The sequence below is a fragment of the Cnephaeus nilssonii genome, assembly GCF_951640355.1.
Source record: "Cnephaeus nilssonii genome assembly, chromosome: 7".
Classification (NCBI taxonomy): domain Eukaryota; kingdom Metazoa; phylum Chordata; class Mammalia; order Chiroptera; family Vespertilionidae; genus Cnephaeus; species Cnephaeus nilssonii.
In genome coordinates this window covers 86,231,145-86,245,342 of record NC_137078.1, presented here as the reverse complement: position 1 = coordinate 86,245,342, position 14,198 = coordinate 86,231,145, and the positions used below count along the sequence as shown (strand labels likewise).

At 37.8% G+C, this 14,198-nt stretch overlaps 1 protein-coding gene across 1 annotated transcript in view; it reads right to left on the bottom strand.

Annotated features, from left to right (window-relative positions):
* The window catches only part of EYA3 (EYA transcriptional coactivator and phosphatase 3), a 98,234-nt gene that overhangs the window by 33,446 nt on the left and 50,590 nt on the right, over positions 1–14,198 (bottom strand). The window contains exon 6 of the mRNA XM_079776527.1: positions 12,907–13,120. Within this exon, the coding sequence (XP_079632653.1) occupies positions 12,907–13,120 (214 nt within the window). The remainder of the gene's footprint in view (positions 1–12,906; positions 13,121–14,198) is intronic.

The following is a 14,198-nucleotide window of genomic DNA, read 5'->3' as shown; positions in this document are numbered from 1 at the left end:
CAGTAACTAATATTTGCCACAGAAACTTTTTTTCAGGCGTACAATGTATCTGAGATTGAGGGAATGGCCCTTAGTTCCTCTCACTTACTTATCATAAGCACACTTAAGCCTGGTTCCCATTGCAGTCACAAACACCATAGGGTTCAACATCAGGTAAACCTGACTAACTACCTACCCCATTAGCAACAAAAGTCCTCTACAGGGAAAGTTAATAGGAAAACTTCCATTAAGAATAGGGCAAGTAAAGAAATGCAGCAGAATTTGCAAGTACTGGTCATAATCAAAGGACATTTTTTATCCCTTTCCTTAAGGAAACTCTGCTTAGGAGAAAATCTAGAAAAGATTAAGGTAAATTAGATATAAACAACAGCTAATGCTGCAATGCCAGCTTTCATATGAAGAACCTGGACAAAGAAGAGTTAAAGTAATTTGTCCACAGTCATGGAGCTAGTGGTAGATATTAAGATGATAAAAATGGGATCTCCGTCAGTTGCAGATTTAAAAACAAAAGCAGCAGTAATAAGATATGCAATAAAAGGTACAAATTTAGAGGATCAAGTAAAACTCAAGTGATAACTCCTATTCATATATATCTAAAGGCTTTTAGCTCTCCAAATGCCAATGGCGTAGCCAACTGTTTTTGGGTAAGTCTCCACCCGTTTTGACAATGGAGCTGTGAACCCATAGAAAGACAAAGCATCTAAGAACCATGCCCGCCCCCCCCCCCCCTTAGAGGTCTAATTAGAGAGCTCTAACCAGAAGACTTTGGTTATAGAACTGTGAGAGGCAGCATTGAATTAGTGACATTGCCCCAAAGCTGGAGGGTTAATGGCACATTAAAGTTGCTGCAAGATTTAGTTTCTATCCTATCCACCCCTTTAATTTTATATATGTTTCTCCACCACCTTGTTCACCCTGGCCTTTTCATGTTACTCAAAACAAGAGAGGATCTCTGCCTGGATTGTTCTCCCTGGCCTGTCCCTCTCCTCCTCCCAGCATGATAGCTCCTCCTTCTCAGAGAGACTCTCTCTGACCCTTCTATTGAAACTAACTCTTTTCTTGTTTTCCCAATCATAGCAACCTATTTATTATTCCTTTCAGAGCACTTTTCAAAAATCTATTTATTTACTTGGCCTGTTTTCTATCTCCTCGACTAGTCTGTAAGCTCCATGAAGACAGAATCTTAAGATATTCATTAATTCCAATATCTAGCAAAGTGGTCTACATAAGTGATACTCAGTAAGTAGTTGTGGGATTCATTTATATCTTGTATACACGTATAACTTGTAGAATCCATGTATAGTATGTCAAGGTCATCAAAAACAAGGAAGTCTGAAAAACTGCATAATCAAGAGAACCTAAGGAGACATGACAAGTAAAGAAAATGTGGAATACTGGATGGGATTCTAGAACAGAAAAAGGGTGTCAGGTAAAAACTAAGGAAATCTGAATAAATATGGACTTAATTAGTAATAATACACTAATACTGGTTTATTAATTGCAACAAATGTTCCATTCTAATGTAAGATATTAATAATAGGGGAAACTATGTACAAGGTGGGGGGATAAATATAACTCTCTATACCATGTACTCAATTTTTCTATAAATTTAAGAATATTCTAAAAAAATAAAATCTATAAAAAAACAATCTGGTCAACGAAAGACTATTATGTATTACCAACAACATCAAAGCCCAAAGACCTTCATTAAAGTCAAGATTGAGTTAAAATTAAATTTGAAATTTCTGTAATTAATTTTGCCACTTGAATATTAATCATTTAAACCCATCTCAACTGAAGAAAATAACCAGATATTGGGCCATATAACAAACAGTGTAGGAAAAAAATGAATATAAAAAAAGCCAGGTCTACTTAATCAAAGGGTTTTCATAAACACTGAGTTAAAAAAAGGTTTTGATCAGAGCTGATTGAAGCCAGAGAGGAATTGGGTTTTTGAGATCATTTCACTAACTTTCCAAAGGAAGAAGGGCTGCTGTCAAGGATAGAATGCTTTGGGTAGAATGAGGAGATATTGTTGCTGTTTTGACCATTAAAAAAAAAATTGCCCTAGCTGGTTTGGGCTCAGTGGATAGGAGCATCAGCTTGTGGACCAAAGGGTCCTGGGTTCAATTTGGTCAAGGGGCAGGTACCTTGGTTGCAGGCTCCTCCCTGACCGGGCCCTGATCAGGGCTTGTGCAGAAGGCAACCAATTGATGTGTTTCTCTCATATTGATGTTTCTCTCTGTCTTCCCCCTCTCTCTTCCACTCTCCCTAAAAATCAATGGAAAAATATCCTTAGGTGAGGATTAACAAACAAACAAAAAATCAATACAATGCTCCTTGCTTGTATTCTGTGGAATGGCTGGGTAGTCACATAGTGGGGAGGAAGAAGCCTGGACAGCTAACACTAATTGTCCATGCTAAAGGAAATGAAAAGTGGGGGTGAGGAGAGTGAGTGGAGAACCCAGGTCATTTAAATGTTCCAATACCCATATTTAATTTTAGCCCATTGTTCCAACTTATTTTCAACCATTTATTTTTCTTCAAAATAAGTGACAAAAAAACCCCAATAAAGTTAATGGTAAACTACTTTTTTTTTAATTAAAATTTTTTTCCACCCCAGCCAGTTTTGCTCAGTGGTTAGATCACCTGCCCATGGACTGAAGGGTACTGGGTTTGATTTTGATTAAAGGCACATATCTGGGTTGCAGGCTTGATCCCTGGCCCCAATAGGGACACATGTGGGAGGCAACCAATTGATGAGTCTCTCTCACATCAATGTTTCTCTCTCTCTCTTCCCTCCTTCTTTCCTTCCACTCTCTCTAAAAAATCAATTGAAAAAATACCCTCAGGTGAGGATTAAAAAATAAAATAATTTTTTTTCAATTATAGTTGACATTCAATTTGGTGAACTTCTGCCTTAATTTCTGTGCGAAAGTTATGAATAATACAATGGACCAATAAGTTAACCAGAAAAAGGGATGAAAAATAAATTTAGATATTTGCCACTACAGGTTCTTAATTATGGGAGGATTGATATTGATACCATGACTTCAATATTAAATATCATATATTTTCAATCATAAATCGCTCATGCTCTGTGGTCAGACTGCCCAGCTAACACACTCACTTTATTATTTACTAACATGTGACCTTTGACAAGCCACTTTGCTTTTTCTGTGTCTTTTGTTCCCCTTCTTTACAATGAAATAGTACTTCCCTCAAAGTATATTGTGAAGATTACATGATTAACACCTATCTATTGTTTAAAACAATGCTAAAAACATAGTAAGCATTTAATAAACACCAGCAATGATCATTATTAGCAAAATGTGTGGAAATCAAGTTAATCTATCAAAAGGAGGGGAAATGTACTTACAGATAAGTTAGGATAGTGGTTAATGGAATTTAAAGGATATTTTCATGACCCCTTTAAAGCAATGAGTTCTAAAAGACCTCCAAAGGTGGTTCCTCTTTTTAAAAAAAAGAGGGATAAGAAGCATAGCTATTAGGTTCCTCAAACTTAAGATACAACTATGGAGAAGTAGTGGTTCTACACCTTGGGAGAGTGTTAGTAATATAAAAAAAAGCGTACCCCCTGCTTTTCTTTCACGACCGAGGTGTAGTCATCAGGGATATACCCTTTGGAGGGACTTGACAACTAGATTTATCTAGATGGACCCAAAAGGCCTACCAACCTAGAGAATACTTCATAAAAATCAAAAGGGATAGATGGGAAGACAGACAAAGTCATGCTCTTTGAGTTTTTTCCCTCTGGTTTGTTCTCAGTTCAGAAAGAAAGAAGGGGGAGGGGACAAAGAAAGAAAGAAAAAAATCAGTAAGAGGAGACTTGGTAAATAATAGAGGGTAAAGGTAGCTCAGAGCAATGTCTTAGAATGTAGTGACCGGTTCTGTTCTCAATGGGCCAAGCAGAAGTAGTTCTCAATCATTTAATTGAAAATAGTTAAAACTAAAAGTCAAAATATTTTAAAATAATCTACACCAAAACATTTTTCATCATCAAAGTTTGTATTTTAAGAGTACCTCAGACCAGTTTTTACCCGTTTTATAAGGAATAATATTTAAAAGCTGGGAGAAATCAGGAGAAAGGAGGCAGATGAGAAGCAAGGTACATGGACATTAATTCCCAATCTGAATCATTGATAAATTACATGCATTTGATTTGGATGGGTTGGGAATTAATTCCATAGTGCCTTTTGAGTTTCTTTGTCCTCGTTCCTAATAGTCCTATCATACTTCTAACCTTTTAGAGCAAGAATTTGGGAAGGCAGAGATGTTTAATGCTATGCTTTTCATCATGAAATAGAAACAACTTTTTGAGCAAAAAAACCCCCAAAAAACAAAAAAAAACCTCTAAGAAGTGATTGTAAATGGTATGATAAAACCACAGCAGAAGAGCGGCACACATCTCACAAAGCAGCACTCATCTCACAATCCACTCTATTTGGACTTTATATGAAAGTCAGTGAAGTTCTAACCATAGAGTCTTCTGCTTATTTATAGGACAAAATGCCACTGAGAACAGACTGGTTTTCTGAACACCAACATGCAAAAGGGAAGGCTTCAATTCCACTGAGCAGTTCACATGAAAAGGTTAAACTACTTACAAACCATGCTCCTAGGTTCTGGTTTGCCTAACACAAAAAGCATGCACAATGGCACATATTACCCCCTTTTCTTTTAGAAGACAGAGCTCCTATTACCCTGGAGATACAGGTAGATTAAAAACAAAAACCAACAATAATAAAACATACACACACAAAACCATGCCTATTTACCTTGAATGGGATAAGAATAATGTGCTGGGCTTGGCTGGCTTGTGGTTAACCCTGTAGTGCAGGTAAGAACACTGTGTTGACTTGGAGATGGAGTCTGAATTAAACCACTTTCAGGTTTCATACCTGGCCACAATGCACCTGAATCAGATAAATTGGACCAATTACAAACAATACACTGGGACTAGGGAGCATGGTTATGCTTTTAAATATCAGCCAGTAGTTTAAAATCTAAATCTTAAAAGAAAATAAATTTGCTTGTAAGAGAAAATTATTGATTCTCCCACTTACAATGTACCACAAGCAAATACAATTTCAAAGAAGTAGGGAGTGGGGCCATGGAAACAAAAATCTTGTCAAGACCCCAATAATTATATATATATTTTTTCATTTCAGCGATTGGGGAAAATTGATCAGGGTTAAAAAAAAAAAAAGCTACTGACACCCAACCAGAGTATTTGATGTAAAGTGTGTGATGTCCATGTACAGCAATAAATCATTTATCTGCATTGTCAAAGTGGGAGACATTCCACATAAGTTTAAAATTCACTTACCCATTAAAAAAGCACCAAATTTTTCCAAAATGTATTAAATACTTCTCTCCCTTTCTTCTGATTAAGAAAGACACATCTGCTTATTTTTATAAATTAAAAACATTACAGAAATATGTAACTTAGAAAAAACAAAGTCATATGTAATCCCATCATTCAGATTTAACCACTATTAACTTTGCAGAAAAGTCACTCAGGTTTCTTCTATGTACTTACTAATCTTTTTTCTTCTTTTTAATAAAAATTTAAAAGGTGTTATACACACTGTTCATAATTTGCTTTTATACATACCTCTAAGAGACATTGTTTCATGTCAGAACATATAATAAATCTATCTCATACTGATAAACATCATAGCTATTCATTTTTATCACAATGCTCCTGAGTGACAATCTTTCTAATATATTTATCTCTCTTCCTGCCTTCTTGGCAGGAAGGAAATAGTGAGCATACCTTTCAATTTTTATCAGAGTTATTTCTACAAAGATAAATATTGTGCTGATATATATATATATATATTACAGAAACAGATTATTGTGATATGTGAAGACATTTGCTTAGTACTAAATAGAACTCAATTATGGTTCTATAATTTTAGATACTTGTATCACTTTGTTTTTTCTCTGTGATCTTTCACTTCTTGACAATCTCCTATCTCTGATTGTATCTATCTCCCTTTTCATTTGTAGTAAACTAGGAAACCATAAACAAAGCTTTGCTTCTACATGAGAGCCCAAGGATGTCCTTTATTGAGTTGTTTTTGTGATAATTTTGGCTATGCAAAAGTCTATTTATAAAAAAACGTATTGTCTGGTTATTCATTGTGTTCTGAATAGCTACAGTTGCTGGATCAGTGTAGTTGAAGCTGAGAATTTGGTTCAAGAAGTTTCATCAATCAAATACATTCCAGGTAAGAAGTCAATACCAACGTCAGCCACAGTTTCAAATTCAACATTAACTCATTTCATTTACTCCTCATCTGATAAAGAATTTATAGAAATATAATGCTTTAATAATAAGAACCTCTGCTTCACCAGGGCACTGAGATATCTTAGTGCAACCTGGATCTGTAAAATTTGTTGAAAAGTAAATATTAAGAATAGTATAGGGAGATGTAAAAATCTTAAAAGGTTGACAGTGGGACATGATAATTGCCTTGGCCCAAACTCGAAGCATTAAAAAAACAAAAAGCCATGTTATTTTCTTACCTATTAAACACATAAAATGATTTATTTGAGGAGATTGAAGAATATAAACATCTCTAGCATGAATTAGGAGAACTGCTCCCGCACCCTCCAGTTCAAGATCATTTAAAAAATCTTGTCCAGGTTAGCCACAGCTAAAGTTCTCGCTATATCTAATTTTCAATAAAGAATATTATTTTTAAAACATTTATTATATGAAATTTGGATATTAGTGCCATGATTCATAATTTCTAGTAAACAAATTGCTATTTCAATATCATAATAACTTTCAGATTTATTGTAATCAATGTGTTTTTTCCTACATGGGTTCTGAACTAAAGGTGTTGGATTTGTGAACATTTTTATAATTATACTGTAGTAAAATCCTACCTTATTAGTAAAAATATTAACTGAGAATGTTTTGCTAGCCTCATTATTTTGTATTTTTAAAGTTTTAAAATGTAAAATGCCTATAAACTGGTTCTTTTTATAAGGTTAAAAATTAGGGCAAAATGTCCAAGATAAGAGAATAGTTTTTAATGTTTCTGACCAGAAACACGAAGTACTTAATACGTAATTATTTTATGAAGACTAGAGGAATAAAAGACAATGTGGATACCGCTGCCAGCATTACTGTAACCCTGTGTTTAAGCATATAAGCATCTTCCTTCAAAAGCACCCTTCCGAGAATTCCAAGTAATAGTAGTATGATTTGACCATAGAGCATTACTGCCCATAGCAAATGATGAAACAAAATCTTGGTTTCCTGACCACTAGCCCACTGCTGTATGCCTACAACTACAAAGTCTCTCAAGTCATTTTAAGCACAAAAAGACTGATGTGGGGCATCAGCCGGGTCTAACAATGGGAAAGGAAGTCTGTCTCTGAGTGCCATCCTCCTGCTGCCCCACACTGGGGTCTTATTGTAAACTTTACCCAAGTCTCTGAGCACAAACATGTGTCACTATGAGTTAATCAATAACGAAACTAACCTGAGCAGTTCAGTTTATCGTAACACATATCAAAGTAGTGGATTTTTAGAGATTAGTTTGGTTAGGAATTGAAGTACGTGTTAATGCGAGGAAAAAAAACCACATGGAAGACTATTTTGGTTTGCTGATTTAATAGTTCACTGGGATGAGCTATTATAAATGCCAAGTAATTTAACCTCAGTACTTATCCTAATTATAAAATATGTACATTATATTATAGAAAATTAGGAAAATATAGAGCGTAAGGAAAAATTCATATAGTCTCACCACACACAAAAAATTATAGGCAGTTCTACCTTTGCATGGTTCTGTGGTAACTGAGATCAAATCTGTATAGTGCCTGTACTGGTAAGTTCACATTTTTTCTTCCAAATTAGTCTTTATGTACATACTAGAAACCCGTTGCACGAAGTTTCGTGCAATAGACTTTCACCTGGCTGCCGGCAGCAGTTATCCGCCAGCAGCAGTTTTCCTCTGGCCACCCGACGATCAGAGCACCTCCCGCCAGCATGATCGGCCACCCCGAGAGGAACTCCTATCCAGGAGGCGCTCCGATTGTTGGGTGGCCAGAGGAAAACTGGTGCTGGCGGAAAACTGCTGCCAGCAGCCACGCAATCGGCCACCACCAGCGTCTTCCGCCGGCCCCATGGGTCCTTCCGCAGCGTTGGCCTAACGGCCGGTGGGAGGAGCGGGAGTCGGGGACTCGCGAGTCCCCGCCCCCCGCTCCTACCGCCAGCCAATCGGCCACCCTGAGTCCCGCCCCCCGCGCCTCCAGCCGGCCCAATCGTGGGCGTAGTGGAGTGATGCAATTTGCATATTGCCTTTTTATTATGTAGGACTAGAGGCCCGGCGCATGAATTCGTGCATGGGTGGGGTCCCTCTGGGTGGCCTGCAGGGATCCAGCCAAAACTCGCAGTCCAACACCGCCTGCAGATCCTACCTGCTGCTCCCGCTCATCCTGGCCCCACTGTGCCTGCCGCGGGCTCGTGCCCAATCAATCAGTCCCGATAAGGAGAGGCTTGTGCTGCCATAGCAGCACTCGCCAGCCATGAACCCTGTGTCTGGCGCCCTCCCAAGGGGAGTGGCCTGCAGGACTGAGCTGAAACTGGCTCACCGACATCCCCAGAGGAGTCCCAGATTCCGAGAGGGTGCAGACCAGGCTGAGGAACCCCACTGGTACATGATCGGGCTGGGGAGGGACTGCGGAGGACTCCAGGGCATGTCCAGCCCATCTTGCTCAGTCCTGATCGGCTAGACCCCAGCAGCAAGCTAACCTACTGATTGGAGCATCTGCCTCCTGGTGGTCAGTGCACGTCATAGCGAGCGGTTGAGCAGCCTTAGCATATCATTAGCATATTACGCTTTGATTGGTTGTTCAGTTGTTCTTCCATTTGGTCTATTTGCATATTACCCTTTTATTATATAGGATTTAAAAAATATACTAACTGGGGATATTGTGCTAGGGGTCCAGTGCACGAATTCGTGTACCTTGAAAGGAACTGTGGGCCAAGAGACTGCAATGGGCACAAGGGTGGGTCTCGGCCCATCCTCTGCGCCCCTGCCGGGACCCTCACACCATAGCCCCCTGTCCCCTCTGCCAGCAGCCCCGCTCCCGCCGCCGGTCCTGCTCCCACATGCTGAGCAGTTGGGGCTGCTCCTGATCGCCCCTCAGGAGCAGGGGGAGGTAGAGAAGCCCTCAGGGGCGATTGGGGCTGGCAGCCACCACTCGCACCCACTGATGGTGCTGAGCGATTGGGGCCAGGGCTGGGCACCGGCAGTGGTGCGAGCGGTGGCTCCGGCGCCTGCAGCAGGTATAAGTGGGGCTGGTGCCAGCAGCAGGTGCAAGTGCCGGGCGGGACTGCGGCATGTGGGAGCAAAGAATTTTCAGTAACCACCAGAGGCTTGCCAATGACAGTAACTGATGCCCGCCATGTTCTGCAATCTGCCGCCTGCTGCTGATGCCCGCCATGTTCCGCGAGTAACCCCTGGTAGTCAGCACACATCACAGTGACCAGTTATTTGGTTGTTCTGCCATTTGGTCTATTTGCATATTAGCCTTTTATTATATAGGATTTTCAATTTTACATTGCAATTTTTTCAATTAATAATAATTTGTTTTCTCAAGATGCTAAATATTCTTTAAGAAAGTGACTTATACCCAACTGGAGTTGCTCAGTAGGTTGAGCATCATCCTGTACACCGAAAGATTGCTGGTTCAATTCCTGATCAGGGCCCATACCTGGGTTGTGGGTTTGATCCCCAGTTGGGAACTATAGAAGGCAACCATCCAATTAATGTTTCTCTCTCACATCAATGTTTCTCTCTCTCTTTCTCCCTTCCTTTCTCTATGCATGCCCTTCTGTGAGGATTAAAGAAAAAAAAGAATAATGGCTACACAGTTTCAATTCTATGGATACACTGCAATTGAACACAAACCTTTGAATATGTATGTTGTATCCAATCTTTTGCTATTATAAATAATGCTGCAATGAATATCATAGTTAGGAAAGTTTTGTGGATATCTCTAATTCCATAGGATAAATTTCTCGAAGTGAAATTACTAAGGGAAATGGTATGAACATCCTTAACGCTCTTAATATATGTCAAATATTCATCTCACATTAAAGTTTTTTAAAAGAATTTAGAACAAGGCAATTTTATATGAGCCCATAAAAAGAAAAGACTTCCCCTTTCCTCACACATTCAGGTCTCATTGAAAGTTAAACCTCTCATCCTTTCTGCCATCCCACCACATTTCTACATAGTTCTGAAAAGAATATGACTACTATGCCTTTACTTTTAAAAATTACTCATAGACTCCTTAGATTTCCTCTAGTCTTTTTTCCTTTCTTCTAGAAGAGGAAATTTTTAAATTTCAAACTCAACTCTGAGACTATCTTTTTTATATAGACTTAAATCAGCAATTTTCAACCTTTTTCATCTCATGGTACACATAAACTAGTTGCTAAAATTTTGTTTGAAAATCGCTGACCTAAGCTATAAGCACTTCTGGAGTTAAACACACCTGGGTTCAATTCCAATCCTAGGCATTTACTAATTGTATGACCTCAGGCTAGTCATTTCACTTAATCCTTCTAAGCCTGTTTCCTTATCTGTAAAAATGGCTAATGCTACTACTTATTTCTTCAGACTGTTCAGAGGATTAAATAAGACAAAGTGTAAAGTACTACTCTTTTCATACTGCTTAGTATAGTAAGCACTCAATATATATTAGACAATATTATTACAATGAAATTTTCTGAAGCCAGTTTACACCTGAAATAAAATAACAGATTGGCTAACCTAGTTCTAGTGCTAACAGTCAATACTAAAGTGACAGAATTTCTGAAATCTTCACAAGAAGAAAGAAATAAAGTGTTCTATATTTGAGTGAACACATTAAAAAAAGCCATGCTAAAACATAGGAAAATGTCGTAAAAAGAGTCACTTTAAAAAATATTCCACACATCGCTTTGTAATGTCCTTTATAAATTATGAGAATATGCTATACATATCATTCACATTACCCCAATCTACATCTCCCTCCAGTAAGTCTCATATATAACTTAAAGTCAAATTAAACCAATGATTACTTCTCTCTAAATTAGAGAATTTATAAAACAAGTTTTCCTCACTCCCAAATAGTAAATATTACTTCACAATATAAACACTATTTTCCTCAAGTTTTTAACAAGGATTAATCTATTTTACAGAATTTTCTTTTTTCCTTTACTACAGGGAAAATGCAGCGTTCACAAAAGACACCATAATATCTAGGACCTACATGCACATGGCACTATGTTAGGTATTCCATAACCTGAATCCAGAGGTATAATAGAAGTTTTATTTAACAATGAACAACAAGAATGACCACCTGTTGCTCAAAAATACCATAAAGGACGTAGGGCTTGCTAATAATAAATTTAAATCAAAACAGAGAATTAAGCCTGGCCAGCGTGGTTCAGTGGTTGAGCATCGACCTATGAACCAGTCAGGGCACAGTGGGAGGCATATAGGAGGCAGCCAATCAATGATTCTCTCTCATCATTGATGTTGCTCTCATTCCCTCTCCTTTCTTCTCTGAAATCAACAAAAATATATTTTTTAATAATCTGGAAAAAATTTATTAAAAAAAAAAGTTTAAAAAAATGTGAAAATACTTACTTTATACTTGCTAGCCTATTACTATCCAGCTAATAAAAATTCAGCTTTAATAAACACAAGCATAATCACAGAGACTCCTGCTTCCAAAAGGACTGCTCAGTCTTGGCTAGTTAAATATATGACAAATGTAAGATTCTAGTATTTAGTATACTGGCTAAAACTGACAGGCACGTAGGCATGGACTACAAACTCAGAAATAAGAGCATTTCTGTTTCTCTTTTCTTGTGAAGATACCAACGACGACTATCATGAAACATAACCGCCCATTTTTTTTCTAGTAGTTAACAGGAGCCAAGGAATGCCTAAAAATAAGAAGGCAGTCACTATCATAAAGCTTAGCCAAATGGGCCAGGAAAAGTAGCAATGTAGAAACCAGAAGCAGGCAACACTAATACATCTATAATCTGTGGCAGTCTGTTGAAAGATTTTTCTAATTCCCAGCTAGTTTCAGTAGAGGCTACAGAGATAGAATTTTATTAACATATTACATATTTTAAAACAATACATTATTCTCTCAATTTTTTTCATATCAGTTCAAGGAAAGCAGGGAATAGGTAATAAGCCACACTAATATATCTATCAATTTACATACACAGAAAAAAATTAATGCAGATATCAAGTGTGCAAAGAATCTCAAACTCTCTTCTAGTAAATCATTCTAATTTATAGTTCATGTCCAAGATGCCTAAAACCAAAGAACAAAATTTTCTATGCATATAAGGTTGTACAAAATTGGGGATTTCCTCAACTATAAGGCATATTCTATCAGGATATTTAAATTGCCTGGCTTTAGCAAACCAGTCACCTCAAAATACATTTATTATGCTTACTTAACCAAGGTACCATGTTTTATATAAAGTAAAATAAATAGTAATTTCTCAAAGATTTTCCACAAATACTTAAAGAATCCAAGTTTTACAGTTAAGACTTAGTTAGTACCTTGGAAATTTGGTAGCTAACTTTGATAAACAAATGAGTACTGAAAAATTATGATTTTTTTCATAATTAATATATAAGTTAAATTATATATTAACAGGGGAGGCAGTCACTATCATATATCATTTGATATATGATAATTACATAATAATTACATGATTCTTTGCACACTTGATACATAATAATTACATGTATCAAATATGCTGTTGGAAAGTAGCAAACCCAACTTCTATTACACCTGTAACTGGGTAGGTGCTCTACAAAGAATCCTTCATCTCTCCACTTCCTGATAAGCTATGCTTGCTTTTTGGGGAATAAAAATCAATATTCTTAGAAACAGCTTATAATAGGATGCCTTACCAAAAGGAGGTAGTCCATACGTTTGGGTTGCCTGAGGGTAGACAGCATACGGTTGAGACTGCTGTAGTGTCTGGTACTGAGTTTGCCCAGGATAAGCAGTTTCCGAAACAGGAACTGAGAGGATATGTGCATAAGGTCTAGAAAAGTTCAAGAAAACAAAAACTTGCATGTGTGATTTATTTTAGTAATGAAAAATAGGAGAAATAGCTAATATCACTAAATGCAAAGAACCAATAATGAGGAGACTAACCTTCCACAAAATGTCTCTCACTGTGGTCAGAAAGTAGAGCTAATATTTCCTTTCCAGGTTCTACTACAACCTACCTAAGAATCAATTTTATGAGAAATTTATAATTTTCAAATATCCTCCCCAAGGTCCAATTACTATGTTATAAAAATTCATGGTATGCTATATGTATGTCCCTACGTGAAATATAAGGATGGATTAGCCTTAGCTGGTTTGGCTCAGTGGATAGAGCATCGGCCTTCGGACTAAAGGATCCCAGGTTTGAATCCGGCAAAGGGCACATGCCCAGGTTTCAGGCTCTATCCGCCCCAGTAGGGGGCATGCAGGAGGCAGCCAATCAATGATTCCCTCTCATCACTGATGTTTCTATCTCTCTCTCCCTCTCCCTTTCTCTCTGAAATCAATAAAAATATATTTTTAAAAAGGATGGATTAAACTTGTTTATGCCCTTATGTCTAGATATAGAATAAAACTAAAATAATAGAAAATTGGATAGAACAGGCTTCACAACTGGCTCTTGTTCTTCACCCAGCCCTCTGGGCCAAACTAAAGTTCTTTTAAAAATTATTTTAAAAATATTTTTGTTGATTTCAGAGAGGAAGGGAGAGGGTAAGAGAGATAGAAACATCAATGATGAGAGAGAATCATAGATTGGCTGCCTCCTGCACGCCCCCTTGCAACACGGGCATGTGCCCTTGACTGGAATTGAACCCAGAACCCTTCAGTTCACAGGCCAACACTCTATCCACTGAGCCAAACTGGCTAGGGCCAAACTAAAGTTCTAAGAGGAAAAGTGGGGCTTAGAAAAGAGGGTGAGGCTGGTAGAGGAAAGGCAAGGGAGTAGGAAGGGGGCCCAATATTGCCAGATCAAGCCTATACAACAGGAGCCAGATAATAAAATCTGGGAAGTCCTAGAGAGGACTCGTAATTTTTCCACTGATATTTAAGCCAGAGTATACTGCTAGTAA